This window comes from Lingula anatina, chromosome 6 (assembly GCF_051362555.1).
Source record: "Lingula anatina isolate TDL-2025a chromosome 6, LinAna3.0, whole genome shotgun sequence".
NCBI lineage: Eukaryota > Metazoa > Brachiopoda > Lingulata > Lingulida > Lingulidae > Lingula > Lingula anatina.
The window spans coordinates 10,879,567-10,894,629 of NC_141772.1; the positions used below are offsets into that span (position 1 = coordinate 10,879,567).

A 15,063-nucleotide genomic window follows, 5' to 3' on the forward strand; every position below is an offset into this window, starting at 1 on the left:
GGGGAGGGGGGGGTAAAATAATGATCTCCTGCTGACGATCTTCCACGAACGAAGTTCCCTTGAACTAATATGAAAAGTGCATTTTATTCTCGCTTACATCGCGAACGATCTCCCGTTGAGGATCTGAAAATTGCCATCTCGTCCCATTCGCATTGCGAACGATCTCCATGTACGAGCCAGGTAATCGTTAAATGGTCCTAAATTGAACAAGGACATGAATAGAAGAGACGGGTACATTTCACTTCGAGATAATATCTTGATTTTTTTCATTGTGTCTTCCTCATTTAGAACAGCCGCCGATAACAATAACGGCGTTACAAATAACAAAGCCGCGGCCTGTGGCTTCTATTTGCCGGCTTGATAACGCACCTTAAGCCAGGTAATAGTAATGAAACTAAAGACAAAAGGCCGACGTTCCCGCAATTGAGAACGGGAATTCACATCTAAACCATCTATATTGTGAGTAACCGCTCGCAGGGGCGCACTATTGTTCCTATCTCCCATTGAGAGTGTTATCGGCAATGATATCCTGATCGTATCATTGTCTTGAATCAACTGACGCATTACCTTCATGTTTGAGCTGGACAACGCGGCCATATTTGGTGACGAACTTTTCAAAAATTATCGAGTGCCTCATTTTCAAGGTCGACGAAGTTTTCAAAGGGAAAAAAATTACGTCGGCGGAAAATCGTCTGCCGACGAAATTTTCAAGAACGACGAAATTTTCAAGACTTTACCGTACCAGTTTTTTTTTTTTTTTTTTGTAGCGAAAAAAGGGTCGACAAGAGCGTCGTGGTGAGTCGAAGTAGACAAAATGGCATCGACCGAAATTACCTTTTTTAGATTTGGTAGTAGGAAGCATAGGCCTATCTTTGCTTCATTTTTTAACAATTTTGTGAAGTGTTCACAATGCTTAAATTTTCTGAGAGTACAAATAAAGACACGCTGTTTATTTGATATTTGTTTTATTGATTGCTATACCAACAGAATGCATGAAATAACCTTAAATAGATTTGGTAATATGCAGCACATATATATATTCATGACTTTTTACCTTTCTACGAAGTAGGCCCTATTCACAATGCTTTAATATTTTGAGAGCATGGATAAAGACATGTTGTTAGTTTGATACGTGTTTCTGTGGTAAATTAGTGTTTCCAGCTGTGTACTGAAAACATAACTTTTCTTAAGCAGTTTTTTTTTTGGACTGTTTTTTTTTTTCGCCCGCTCGCGCCGATTTTGGGGTCCCCAGAGGATGTCATCCATAAAAATAAAAAAGTGTGGCCTAAGTTAATTATATACTTACAGGTTCTTGTGGTGTTAGCAGCATTGCCATAGCTGGTGTTGTTGCCATAGTTAGTATTTCCATCATCCGTGTAATTCCCATAAAAGGTGCTGTTGCCATAGTTAGTATTTCCATCATCCGTGTAATTCCCATAAAAGGTGTTGTTGCCATAGTTAGTATTTCCATCATCCGTGTAATTCCCATAAAAGGTGCTGTTGCCAAAATTAGTATCATTTCCAAACAAAGTGTAATTTCCAAAGTTAGTGTCATTACCATAGTACGTGTAATTCCCAAAGTTAGTATCATTACCATTGTAAGTGTAATTCCCAAAGTCAGTATCATTACCATAGTAAGTGTAATTTCCAAAGTTAGTATCATTACCATTGTAAGTATAGTTTCCGAAGTAAGTTTCATTACCATAGTAAGTGTTATTGCCATAGTGAGTGTTATTTTCATAGTCAGGGTAATTTCCATCATCAGAGATCAAATGTCCTGCCTCACAAGTGTTGATGGAGACTCCAGGATAACACCAGACCATGGGCCAGTTCTGCTGATTTCCACCTATTACATTGACATGAAATGAATGCAATAGATCATGGCAACACAGGGAAGCTTGGATATTTATTATCTATGTTATAACATTATGTAATTGTAATAACTCAACATCATCTAATACTATATAATAATAACTTTACACTATTCTTTTACCAGAGGGACCTTTCAATCAAAGGGGCCATTAAGGCCAAGTTTCAAACACCATATTGGTATTTGTCTTTAACTTACACTTTTTCTTTGGTTAATGAGAAGATGTAAAAGTATAAATTTGCCAGCAGTTAGATACAGTACAGCACTTACTTATCTTCTTAGATATGTGCTTATAATATCTATATATATAATAATAATATGTCTCGTGTTATTGTACTTGTAGTCTAGTGTCATTTGGTTGTACTATGGTATAATACTTGTCAAACTGTACATGCTGGGGCATAAGTTAAATATTCATATCTATCCACTGGGCATGCAAAAATTATTAGTAAGATCATTTCGCATGTTCAGATTTCTATTTTTTCTAGGAATACTCACCACGATTGCAATCACCATCGTATCCTCCCACTTGCCTTATCACCATCCCTCCACTCCCCCCACAGTAGCCTTCTATATAAAATGTATAATTTCCTGGAGGCACAGGGTACGATTCCCGGCCATAGTAATACCCTTCGCTACCAGACACATTGGATATCACCTCATCAAAGCTGTTATTGGCTGTTGTCCCTTGTGCAGAGAACAGGAAGTATGAGCCAGCTGAGGTGCCTATCATTTCCATTTCAACAAAGGCACATGTGGTGTGTTGGAACTGTATTTCTCTAAAAAGTCTGCTGCTGCCGGACTCTTGTGAACAGTTCAGCTGTAATCTGTTCTCTGAATGCAACAGAAAATTCCAATTTTGAATAATTTATATTAACTTCTGTTGCAAACTAATCTCATTAGAAAAAAATTTTGCAAAATTATTTTTAATTATTTGTCAATAAGTGATGAAAAAATCTTAACTAATAATGGTAACATTTCTTGAACCAGTCAATTTTACTGCCATTTAAAAGGCAATTCACTGATCTAAATGTTTTATTGTTATTACAGTGGAAAAACATTCCAAACACTAAATGTGCAATCACCCTCTACAATCATAAAGTAAAAAAAAAAAGAATTATCAGCAGAATCCGTGTATTCAAAGGTTGTATGATGATCATCATCCATAAATTCTAAAACTGTTAAATAATGTCTTGAAATCTAATGGTAATAAAGCCCCCCCCCCCCCCCCCCCCCCCCCCCCCCCCCCCACTAAGGGGGCCAACAACAGTAGTGTTTTTGGTCAGCTTTCCCAATCTTAATCATTAAACACCTCAGCAGTTTTAACTGACCATTAACATTCAGAGTCCAGTTTCCATTATCAGCATTATCCTGAACTATGTCACACATCCTGTCATATGGTCCAAAATGGCACAGGTAACCACCATCACCAGTATAACCCCTATATCCACTGTCACCACTATATCCACTATCTCCAGTGGCACCATCTGTTAATTATAGAAGGCTTTGGTTCAAAACTATTAATTGTACAAGTCATATCATTTTGTGTACTAATCAAATGTTAACATTCATTTTGAAGTTAACTGAATGACCATTAACTGCATTTTAAAGTTAACTGATAGAAGCATTTCAGAATCGGCACATACAAAAGTACAAACAGGCTTAGTAGAAAAAATTGATTTAGTTCCCATTTTCAAAATATGTTATTCATACCGACAAGTCTAGAATGCATTTTTTGATACATACCATGACAGTACCCATCATAGCCACCAGATTGGTGGATTGCCATGTGACCACTCTGTCCACAATGTCCAATGATCTCAAATGTATAATTTCCAGGAGGCACAGTATCGCTCAGCCACTCATAACGATAACCTCCACCACCAGACACATTGGCTATCACCTCATGAATACTTTCATTCCCTGCTGTCCCACTAACTAGGAACAGGAAGTATGTATCAGGGGAAGCAAGCATCATGTCCATACCAATGTTGGCACAGGTGGTGAGGTTAAACTGCATTGTTCTTATAAGTCTGCTGTCGCCTGGTTGAGATGAGCAGTTCAGTTGAAGCTGACGAGCTGAAATTTGAATGAAAGTTATTATTTAATCAAAATTCTTAGGAATAAGTCTCAACACTGTCATAATGAAAATTTAGGTATTTAATTATCCTTTGATTATATCCTTTGATTCAGAAGACAGTTTGTCCTCATTTGCAATACTCTTCTTACCAAAGCATATTATAATTATTGCATTTTCATTATGAATATTTAAGATTTTCCTGCAAGGACTTTCATTATTTTAATTATGTTTTTGTGATATAAAGGCAATTATGAAAATTCAAAAATAATCTTTGAAGAATAAAAGTTGTTGAAATCTTTCAATGAATTCCACATCTGCTAGTTTTATATTTCAGACTAACATCTGTGCTTATTATAAACACCTTCAATATTATGTTGTATTTTAAAAAACAAAACCTGACTGTTAATTCTGCTGTTCATTAAAGACCCTGCATGAATTTTCCTTAATCAACTTTTCTAGTGAAATTTTAAAATAAGATAGAGCAAGAAAAACTGCAAGTACTGCTACACTCAACTGCAATAGAAATTTGAAAATTAATGGTTATTTAAATTAAAATATGTGAACATCTTTTGACTGACTGCACATTTAGTCTTATATAATAAGACACCAGTCTGCTAATCTTACTGACCACTTGACAGGCAAGACACTAGCAGGTTAATCAAATTCTCACCTGTAGTATTAAGTGTCCAGTTTCCGTCATCATTTATATCTTGTGTTATGTTACACATTCCCTCCTCTGGTCCAAAGCTGCAATAGCTAGGTTGCTGCTGATTATAATCTAAAGAAATGAACAAAGACAACCAAACTTTAAATCATTCTTAGGATACAAACACCTTATAAACGGCCTAAAGACAACCTTAACTCCCTTCTACTGAACATCACCACCTAAAGATGTACTTTCACATTTTGATATCATACTGAGAATCCTATAATGACAAAAATATGGCATTTAATTTGTTCAAAAGATAATAGTTGGAATTTTTTGTTTCTTAAAATATTCAATTACTTACCATAACATTGTCCATCATAGCCACCAGATTGGTGGATTGCCATGTGACCACTCTGTCCACAATGTCCAATGATCTCAAATGTATAATTTCCAGGAGGCACAGTATCGCTCAGCCACTCATAACGATAATCTCCACCACCAGACACATTGGCTATCACCTCATGAATACTTTCATTCCCTGCTGTCCCAATAACCAGGAACAGAAAGTATGTATCAGGGGAAGCAAGACTTATATCCATACCAATGTTGACACAGGTGGTGAGGTAAAACTGCATTGTTCTTATAAGTCTGCTTTCGCCTTGTTGAGATGAGCAGTTCAGTTGAAGCTGACGAGCTGAAATTTGAATTAATATGGATATTGTTTTATTAAAATGCTAAAAGGTTACAGCTACTTAATTATAACTTCTACCTTAAATATATTCTTCATTAAAGACACTATTTCGTTTTCTTAATAAACTTTTCTAGTAGAATCTAGAAATAAAATTGAGTAGGCAAGTACTGGGACATTCATTTCTAACAATACATTTGAAAAGTATGGTAAACAAGTGAAGCATCTTTAGACAAATTGCACATTTAGTCTGAGACTTACAATTAATTATATATAAGACATTGATTATTCTACTGGCCATCTGACAGACAAGATACTAGCACATTAATCAATTTCTCACCTGTAGTATTAAGTGTCCAGTTACCATCATCATTTATATCTTGTGTTATGTTACACATTCCCTCCTCTGGTCCAAAGCTGCAATAGCTAGGTTGCTGCTGATTATAATCTGAGGAGATGAACAAAACAAGATAACAGTCAAAGTTTTAATCATTCAGAGGATGTTGCCATTTAAAGGGGTAAGATACCTTAGAATATTTTCCTAATGTGCTTACATAATGCAGAAATAAAATTGCCGTTACATCAAAAATCTTTTGTGGTGAATTTACAGAACTGAGCTGATGCTGTAACAGCAGTGTTTCAGGGGAAATGTATTATCACCTTGAAGCAGATATCCTTCATGTGAACAACTATCAATGAAATTTAATGCCTTTTTAATTGCAGCTACGAGTAGTACAATCTGGTACCAGGGAATTTTCTTGAAAGACTTGCTTTAATTAAATCCATTTTGACAAATATGGTTCTTTATAATGTATTCAACCCTGTTAGGCCTCTATTTCACACAGACCACAAATCCCACAAATCGCCAGGAATTGACAATTTTCAGGATTCGTGAGGATTCGTGAGATTTTGCAAATTTTCTGGCCTTATTAGACACGCTCTATGATTCAGTTATGATACAGGTGCGATAGTGTTACGAATTTTCGTGGGATTCGGCTGGAATCGCACAAAGATTGTCAAAAATTCACTACGATTTTTTGGAATCGGGAGCTCATGGCCAAAATTTTGAACAGCTCAAAACTTTTGCCACAAATTCTCGATTGATCAAGAATTGAAAGAACTGACTTCAATTATATAAGAATCTGTTAAGAACTTCACGAACTGATTACGATTCAACCACGAATCCTGAAATTTGTCAATTCCTGGCGATTCGTGGGATTCGTGGTCTGTGTGAAATAGGGGCATTATCAGTTCGTGATTGAACAAGAATTGCAAGAACTGACTATGAATATATATGAATTTGTTAAGAACTTCACACACTGGTTACGATTCAACCACGAATCCTGAAATTTGTCAATTCCTGGTGATTCGTGGGATTCGTGGTCTGTGTGAAATAGGGGCATTAAGTGAAACCTTTGAACAGGTTCACTTTTAAAAACCCACTGACTTTTTTAATTTTTTTCACAGTCAAGTACCCATTTCACACAGAGAATCCAGTGAGTAATGGACAGGCATAGCAGTTAATTAATATGTTTAAAAATTCATCAAGTAATCTTTTGCTGTTGTTGCTACACTACACAACACTCACACATTAATGTGGCACACTGCGTCAACAGCTACTGCAGTAGCGCTGGCGATCTGGCAATACACCAAAGTTGAAGTAAACAGGTTGGCTAAAATTGCTATGCCCAACACTTGTTGACTACCTTTGTGCTAACTGTTGGCCTAATTAGGACACTACCTTAAAATATACTAGTACCTACCATAGCACTCTCCATCATAGCCTCCCCCATAATGGACCACCATCTCACCAGCCTGTCCACAATGTCCAACTATCTCAAATATGTAGTTTCCAGGAGGCACAGTATTGGACAGCACCTCATAATGATACTCTCTGCCACCAGACACATTTCCTATCACCTCATCCAAACTTCCATTCCCTGTTGTCCCACTGACAAGGAACAGGAAGTATGTATCCGGGGAAGTGTACCTCATGTCCATGCCAACACTAGCACAGGTGGTGTAGTTAAGCTGAACTGTTCTTGTAAGTCTGCTGTCGCCTGGTTGCAGTGAACAATTGAGTTGTAGGTGACGAGCTGAAAAACAATAAGAACAGATTTAAATGAATTCTGTATGTCATCAGTGAACATCTTAACTTGAAACAGATCACAAATACTTCATAAATATGTAATAAATACTTAAATTTATTATAAACAAAAGGGCATTTTTAGCTTTGGCAATTAAGCAACGACACATGCAAATCATACAACCCCCAGTCTGAACATGCCATCCAATAAATTATGAAAAGGCGCAAAACCTGTCAAATAAAGATAAAATGGACAGCCCAAATTTCAGGCCTAACCAACTACCAGACTCGGCACCTAAGGATCCTGAATTAACCGGTATATCGGACCACACTACCCGTTTTCAAGGTGTGTGTCAGATCGCATTTCGGAGTATCAGCCAGAACACCGACAGGATGAGCCCTGGCATGCTCGGCTGTCACCTTGATTGGATAGTAAACGATTGTCGTAAAATCGCTATATGATTTTAAAACCAGGTGCATAAATTTGAAAGCCACCTAGATGCACCTTAGACTGCCACATTAATCTAATACAATGCAAAAAAGCCCTATCAAAAGTGGTTAAAACATTCAAACCGAATGCCGTAAAGTCCCCATATATCCCCATAGAGACAATAAAATGGAGTACTCTAAAGTAAGAGTACAGTTTAAGGTTGTTCAGCCGAGCGTGGATGAACCCGCAGTCGTGCCACAAATTTTTTTCTGGGGTATGATACTCCGAAATGCGATCTGACACACACCTTGAAAACGGGTAGCGTGGTCCAATATACCGGTTAATTCAGGATCCTTAGGTGCCGAGTCTGGTAGTTGGGTAGGCCTGAATTTTAACACCTTTCAATCTTTGTTTTTATAAAGAATTTTGTATTGATCCATAGTCTAAGACAAAAACCTAAGCCCAGTTACTGAGTAGAGCAACATTGGTGAAAAAGTAGATTTTTATAAACTAAACATGTTTCAACCCTACATGAAAGCCCCCCCAGCAGGTCCAACAATTAACTCACTGATGTGAGGTAAGAAAGTGAAGATATCACAGTCACTGGTAAAAAAGCTGACCCCCAGTCTGCCCAACTGTGTTCCCACGCCCAATTCACCCCGATGTAGAAATGTTACAATGTTGAAGAGAAACCTCTGACTTCGTACCCTCCTCCCCAGGGGGATAAATGACTTAGAATTAATTCAGACTACAAGTGGAAAAAGATAAGTTATATTAGACAAGGCATTAAAACAGAATTAAAACTGCTACAAACTACAAAAGAAAGTTAAGAAAGTTATCTCAGACTTGGCGTTTATCAACATCAATGTCTCCCATGTCGACACTGACCATTAGTGTTCAAAGTCCAGTTGCCATCATCATCAAGAGCCTGAACTATGTCACACATCCCATCCTCTGGTCCAAAGTTGCATAAGCCAGGTGCATATCCTGTATCAAATTATACAAATAAGTATTAAGCATGACAATGTAAATATATAGGAATATGTGAACCAATATAAGTCAAAATCAGTCACAATTAACTGAATGATTATTGATTGGTTTGCTTACTAGTGTCAACAAATCTTAAAAACCTGACACATCTTGGAATATTGCTTTTTATATTTAAGATTAGATCATGTACACTTGTAGGGCTTCCTTCAAAATTTCCAGTCAAAATAAAAACTACAAAGGTTCTCTATTAAAAAGTTGCACAAGACATTTATTTCATTTTCGGTAGGTATAGTAAGAATAGTGCATGAAGCATTTATCAGCTTGTATTATAGTATTATCAGATTGATTTTGAAAGAATATGTCAGATTAATTCAAGTTTCTCCCTAATTTTCTTTATATAAAAAAAATTCACAGGAAATACATTACCAGAATATCCAGAGCTAGAGGATCCTGAAATGGCATTGAACATATCATTTTAATTGAGTTTTGATTCAATTTTTTTTAAATTTTAACTTTTTACTGTTAAAATCCCTTTTCATTTTCCTTTCCTATAGTGCAAACCAAGAACTTTGAATTAGAAGCAATTTTTACCAGAATATCCATAGTATGCAAAATATCCTCAATATTCAACACAAGAAAAAACTTAAATTAACACAATAAATATGATAATAACAGAATTTATACAATGAATATACATATTTTTCATTTTTTGATTTTCTAATTCTTATTAATATAAAATTAATTTTGCTTTTACATCATATTAACCCATTCTTTTTTCTTTTTTCTTAAATCTAAATAGAATTTGAATTATAATAAACATTACCAGAATATCCATAGTATCCAGAGCCAGATCCTGAAATAGCATTAAAAACACATATACATTACGGAGAATATTGATTTCAATGTTTTCGTTTTCTTTACATTTTTTTAATCATTGACAATCTTCCTTTAATGCTGTGTAAATGATCAAACAAATTTTTGAAAGAATATATTATAATATTTATTACCAGAGTATGAGAAGAAAAACATATTTTTTTTTATTTCGCGATATTTTACTCTGTTTTACTTCATGGTATTTCTGACTTTTTCTACACATTATTTTTTAATTTAAATTTAAATAACATTTAATTAAAAAAATTACCGGAATATCCATAGTATCCAGAGCCAGAAAATCCTGAAATGGCATAAAAATCATTAAAATACTAGCACTTCTGCCTTTAAAGTGAGTTTTGGTGTGTAATATTTTCTTCTCTTAAATCATTATTTATTTTCCTTGTGCAGACAAACAAACAAATAAATATATAAATACATCTTTCTTGAAGAAAATACTACTAAATACCAGAATATTGACAGTATTTTCTTTTACTTTCTGGCATCATCTTTATTTACATCTTATTCACCTCTTTTTTTATTTACAAAAAAATGCTTTGCCATTACAAAAACTGTATCAAATATTCAGAGCAATCATAGCCAGAATTAACATGGAATACATATCATGATACATTGTAATATATATATGATTTTGACTCCCAAGTTTTATCACCTTCACTTTTTGTTCTTTCTTACTTCTAGTTAACAAATGAAACAAGCATTGGAAAATTTTATTACCACTATATCCAGAGTAACCAGAACCAGAATAACCTGCAACAATATAAAGCACAAATTTTAATACAAGCATATACGTATATTATAAACATGATTCCCGATTTCTACTTCATCCTATTCTTCATTTCAATTTTCCATTTTTAATCCTATATTATCATTTAAACTTTTGCCTTAATTGGCCATCAGGTTATAGTTCCTTCTAAGAAGATTGGTTCGAATTCGCACCCTCTTTTAGGGGTTGAAGCACAATTAAATCTGTGCTGGGAAAACTGCAGCTTCAATCTGGCCTAAAGCAGACATAACCTTAACACAGCTAATTCTGAATTTATGCTAATAAAAGTTACCTGAACAGTCTGCTTCCTGAGCCCAGTGCTGATGTCTCTCCATGACAACGTTCAAGTATGCAGACACATCTGAAAGTAGTCAAATGGTGCAAACTTAAAATTCCTGGAACTGGAGATGGTATTAACCATCCACACAGCCCACCCAACTACTCACCAACCAACAGCTTCTACAAATACCCAAAACTTCACTATTCATCACCAAAGTGACTTGCAAACCCCAAAGGAGTTTGGAACAACTGCTTTAACTTTCGTTCAAGATTTCTTTAAAATGACTTACTTTTATTTTAACTCCGAGTTAAAATAATATCCTATGGCACCAGAAAAAAATTGTAGTTTCAAACAAGCACTAGTGCTGGTAAACTTCCTTTACACAAATGCAGCAATATTACAAACCATGACACATGAACAAGCAAGACCCAAATGCTATGGTATGGTACAGCAAAAAAGACATAACCTGAACTTCAGTTTCTCTAAACACATGTCATTTGTCATCCAGTAAGTTGGGTTTTAAGAAAGGCAAGCATAAATTGATGCTATCAGAAAGAAAAGTGTATATTTTTTGGTGAGTGATGAGTCAAATTAACCTTAATACTCCAAAGAGCAATTTCAAAATACCACACTATGGATACTAGGTATAAGCACTTCTAAGTATCAAAACAGATTCTATACCCAATGTGTTTCTCATAAAGATATACATGTACATACTCGTATCACAATAGCTTCCATTGGCAAGTCCGATCCCAAAGATGTCAAAAATAGAATTCTGGCTGGCACAAGTGTAGGTGAAATTCACAGAGCTATATCGGCCAGGAAACAAGGAGATTGAGGCCACATGATGCTGAGAGTCATTCACTGTTGGTGCAAGACCACCATACTACAATATGCCATTGAAAAATATTTTTTTTTCACTTATTAAAAAAAATATTTAAAACAATGAAATTATACAAAAGTTATAAGAGTGTAATCCTGAAATCAAACAATAACACAAGAAACTAGAGGATCAGAGAGGCGATACCGCCTCTGGATATTGTACCACCAGCTGGAGTAAGCGCATTCTCATGGAAACCCCACCCCCAAAAAATGAACACCACCACCAGTCTTGTGCTCGACAAGCTCTATAAAATGCAATAAACAAGAGTTCTCAAAATATGCAAAAAAAAAAAAAAAAGAATATATATATATATATATATATATATATATATATATATATATATATATATATATATCTCGAACAAACATAACTGTTCACATCAAGCAGATGTTCAAATTGAGCTGTATTTTCCTAACACTGATGACTCCTGTGATTTTCTAGACAATAGGCCTATTGGTTTTCCTTGAAATGCGTTATCAGTATTGCATATTTGCTGACAAAAGAGAAAACCTTGGGACAACAGTAGGCAGATCTCTGCTAGTTTTGAAGATATGAGGGGCAAGAAAATATGCAGAGTTCAGTTTGTGGTGAAAAAGTAGGTCAAAGGTCAATTTCAAGGTCACAGTATATGACTTCCTATAGAAGTTCAATAGTAGCTATGGGCATTTCTTTGCCAATTTTGGAGATATGAAGGCCAGGAAACATGCAAAGTGCAGTTCATCATAAATAGTAGGTCAAAGGTCACAGTAAGATTGCCAGTATATGACTTCCTATTCAAGTTCAATAGTAACTATGGGTGTATCTCTGCCAGTTTTGGAGATCGATATAAGGGTTAAAAATTTTGCAAAGTACAGTTCATGGTGAAAAGTAGGTCAAAGGTCAATTTCAAGGTCACAGTTAGATTACCAGTATATAACTTCATATTAAAGTTCAATAGTAACTATGGGCGTATCTTTGCCAGTTTTGGATATATAAAGATCAGAAAACTTGCAAAGTGCAGTACTGAAAAGTAGGTCAAAAGTCAATTTCATGGTCACAGTTAGATTACCAGTATATGACTTCCTATTCAAGTTCAATAGTAACTATGGGCGTATCTCTGCTAATTTTGGAGTATTTCACATTTTCCCCACTGAATATTGCGATGTTGTAATTTTTGATATAGGGCAACGCCTAAGCCATATCAAAAACAAAAAAATGGACACCACCCCCAGTATTGCACTTGACAAGGTCTACAAAATGCAATAAAAAAGAGGTCTGTGGCATTTACCGTTCCAGATTGAGAGTTAGTTTTCAGTTTCAGTATCTAATGGCTGCTACTCGCGTGAAAATGCACTGATTGACCTCAAACTCTCACAGATGAAAGGAGTCCCCAATGGTAACCCCTCACTATAACAGGAGAGCTAAGGACTGCGTAGTTTCCAAAAATTAGCACAAACAAATATTTTTTTACAGAAAATTCCCATTTTTAGAAAATTTTGGCTTGTTTGACCTTGAAAAAAAGGTCAAAAGTCAAATCCAAGGGCATATTTGGAATCTCCACATATGACTTTCGGTCAGACTTCTGTAGTAATTTTTCCCATAATTCCTTTGGTTTGGGAGATATTTAGCATTGAATTTTCAAAAATTTTGACATGGGTGCATTTCAACAAGCGTCACGCCCAGGCCAGTGCAGCGACGGAGACAAAAAAACCAGGGTGTTCAAGTTGAGATTATATGTGACCTAAATCCAAGAGATGGGGACACAGGTCCTTGCGGTCTAGTAGGAGAAGCGGTAACGGTGACTTGTTTCCGGCGCCCGACTGCGGAGCCGGCGGAGCTGCAGGAGCCGGCGGAGCCGCAGGAGCCGGCGGAGCTGTACGAGACGGGTCGGGACTAAAACCATGAGTACCGCCAGCGTACACGCTGGTGGTACTAATAATGAACTAGATGATAAAAAATAATGTGACAATTAACAGCATGGAGTATGACATATATATATATATATATATATATATATATATATATATAGGATTTTTCTTTACCACCAAGTTAACAACATTAAAATTTACAAACCCCTACCCTTACAGTTCCAGAATCCTGGCAAAATGTAAACATGTCCACAAAAGTACTAAAATAAAAAGTACATTCAGTTTATTGTACTATCACAATACCATAAAACTAAAAACAAATATACACAAACCATGGTGCCATTAGCCAATGCTGGTTCAACAGCGAGTTCATCGGGTGCTCCACCATTGACATAAAAAATGTAAGCACATCCTCCCATTGGGCCCACAAGAAAGTCTTCATTCCCAGTCTTGAACGCAGCTTGGTCTCCAACTGATGTACCACTGCAGTTAACTCTAAACATGCCATCTGAATTGAACAAAATTGTATACATGTATTGATTCAAGTACGACCAATGTCACAGGAAACACACACACACACCTGTACTATATTATGAGCATTGCTCTGCAATTTCTCCATTCCAGAGACCTCTGACATTGAGGCTGAAATAAGACATATAAGGCTTAAGCACACTTAAATTACAATGCGCCCATAGTGACTTTGTCATTTCTGACTGGTGCATTTCTGAGTGAGCTCCTAAAAAGCTTGCAGTATTTTCCTTGCTTAGCTTCTAAAAAATCTTTATCTACTAGCTTAGACCCTCAAAACCGAATATTTACCTTGTTGGTACCAATCAAATTGATCAGTGTAGTCATTCTGTATGCCACATCTGTCTTGGTCTATTCCAGGATTGCATGGCTCAACTTTAAGCTGACATACTGCAGAAAAAACAAAATAAAAACATTGTGTTTAGAATTTGGAAACACATCAGTAATTCTAATAGACACAATAAGGGCAGTAAAGCCAGGCCTGTAGTCAGGGGGGAGTTGGGGGTTCAAAAGAATCCCCCTTTTTGCTGGGAAAAGGTCCACTCTGGGTAAATTTGATCCAGGTAAACTAAGGTTTCATGACAAAAAGTCCACATTTTCAGAAAAGACCTCCTCCCCCCTTAACAATTCCTAGCTACAGGCCTGAAAGCCAAAAGACATTTTCCGAAGCAAGTCCTCAGGACTTTAGACTGCAGATTATATACATTTAAAACAAAAAAAAGATCACTAAACTATACTATAGTGACCACACTTAAGCTGAAAGATTAAGCAGAAAGCTACTGTTCTACATTATATTGCTGTATAGCTCTTTAAGTTGCTAAAAAATGTAAATGCAAACCTTAAACTCTGAAAATCAGCAAAGACCTTTTGTGACCAAATTGGTGGTTTGATCAAAATGTAACATATGTACCTTCTGGCAATAAATGGGTCTTTAAATTATAGGAAGAAACGGAAGAATGTACTGTACTTGAACTAAAGAAAAGCCTTAATTTGAAGCAAAATAAGTTAATAAGTGATGGGTCAAGAAAATTCCAATGCTGTGAGAAAACGCAACCCTTACCAACACCTTTTTAAT

At 35.8% G+C, this 15,063-nt stretch overlaps 1 protein-coding gene across 4 annotated transcripts in view; it reads right to left on the reverse strand.

Annotated features, from left to right (window-relative positions):
- LOC106178313 (uncharacterized) overlaps positions 1-15,063 on the reverse strand; it is a 61,590-nt gene that overhangs the window by 36,278 nt on the left and 10,249 nt on the right. For 2 of the 4 annotated variants that reach the window (XM_087015852.1, XM_087015854.1), the window contains 17 exons: positions 14,280-14,378; positions 13,793-13,968; positions 11,448-11,616; positions 10,743-10,811; positions 10,402-10,434; positions 9,935-9,967; positions 9,617-9,646; positions 9,220-9,243; positions 8,692-8,790; positions 7,051-7,383; positions 5,628-5,735; positions 4,961-5,293; positions 4,621-4,728; positions 3,617-3,949; positions 3,202-3,357; positions 2,369-2,704; positions 1,307-1,846 (listed from right to left, as the gene is read on the reverse strand). In XM_087015852.1, the coding sequence (XP_086871978.1) occupies positions 1,307-1,846; positions 2,369-2,704; positions 3,202-3,357; positions 3,617-3,949; positions 4,621-4,728; positions 4,961-5,293; positions 5,628-5,735; positions 7,051-7,383; positions 8,692-8,790; positions 9,220-9,243; positions 9,617-9,646; positions 9,935-9,967; positions 10,402-10,434; positions 10,743-10,811; positions 11,448-11,616; positions 13,793-13,968; positions 14,280-14,378 (2,979 nt within the window). The remainder of the gene's footprint in view (positions 1-1,306; positions 1,847-2,368; positions 2,705-3,201; positions 3,358-3,616; positions 3,950-4,620; positions 4,729-4,960; positions 5,294-5,627; positions 5,736-7,050; positions 7,384-8,691; positions 8,791-9,219; positions 9,244-9,616; positions 9,647-9,934; positions 9,968-10,401; positions 10,435-10,742; positions 10,812-11,447; positions 11,617-13,792; positions 13,969-14,279; positions 14,379-15,063) is intronic. The other 2 variants (XM_087015855.1, XM_087015853.1) reach the window with 2 other exon arrangements.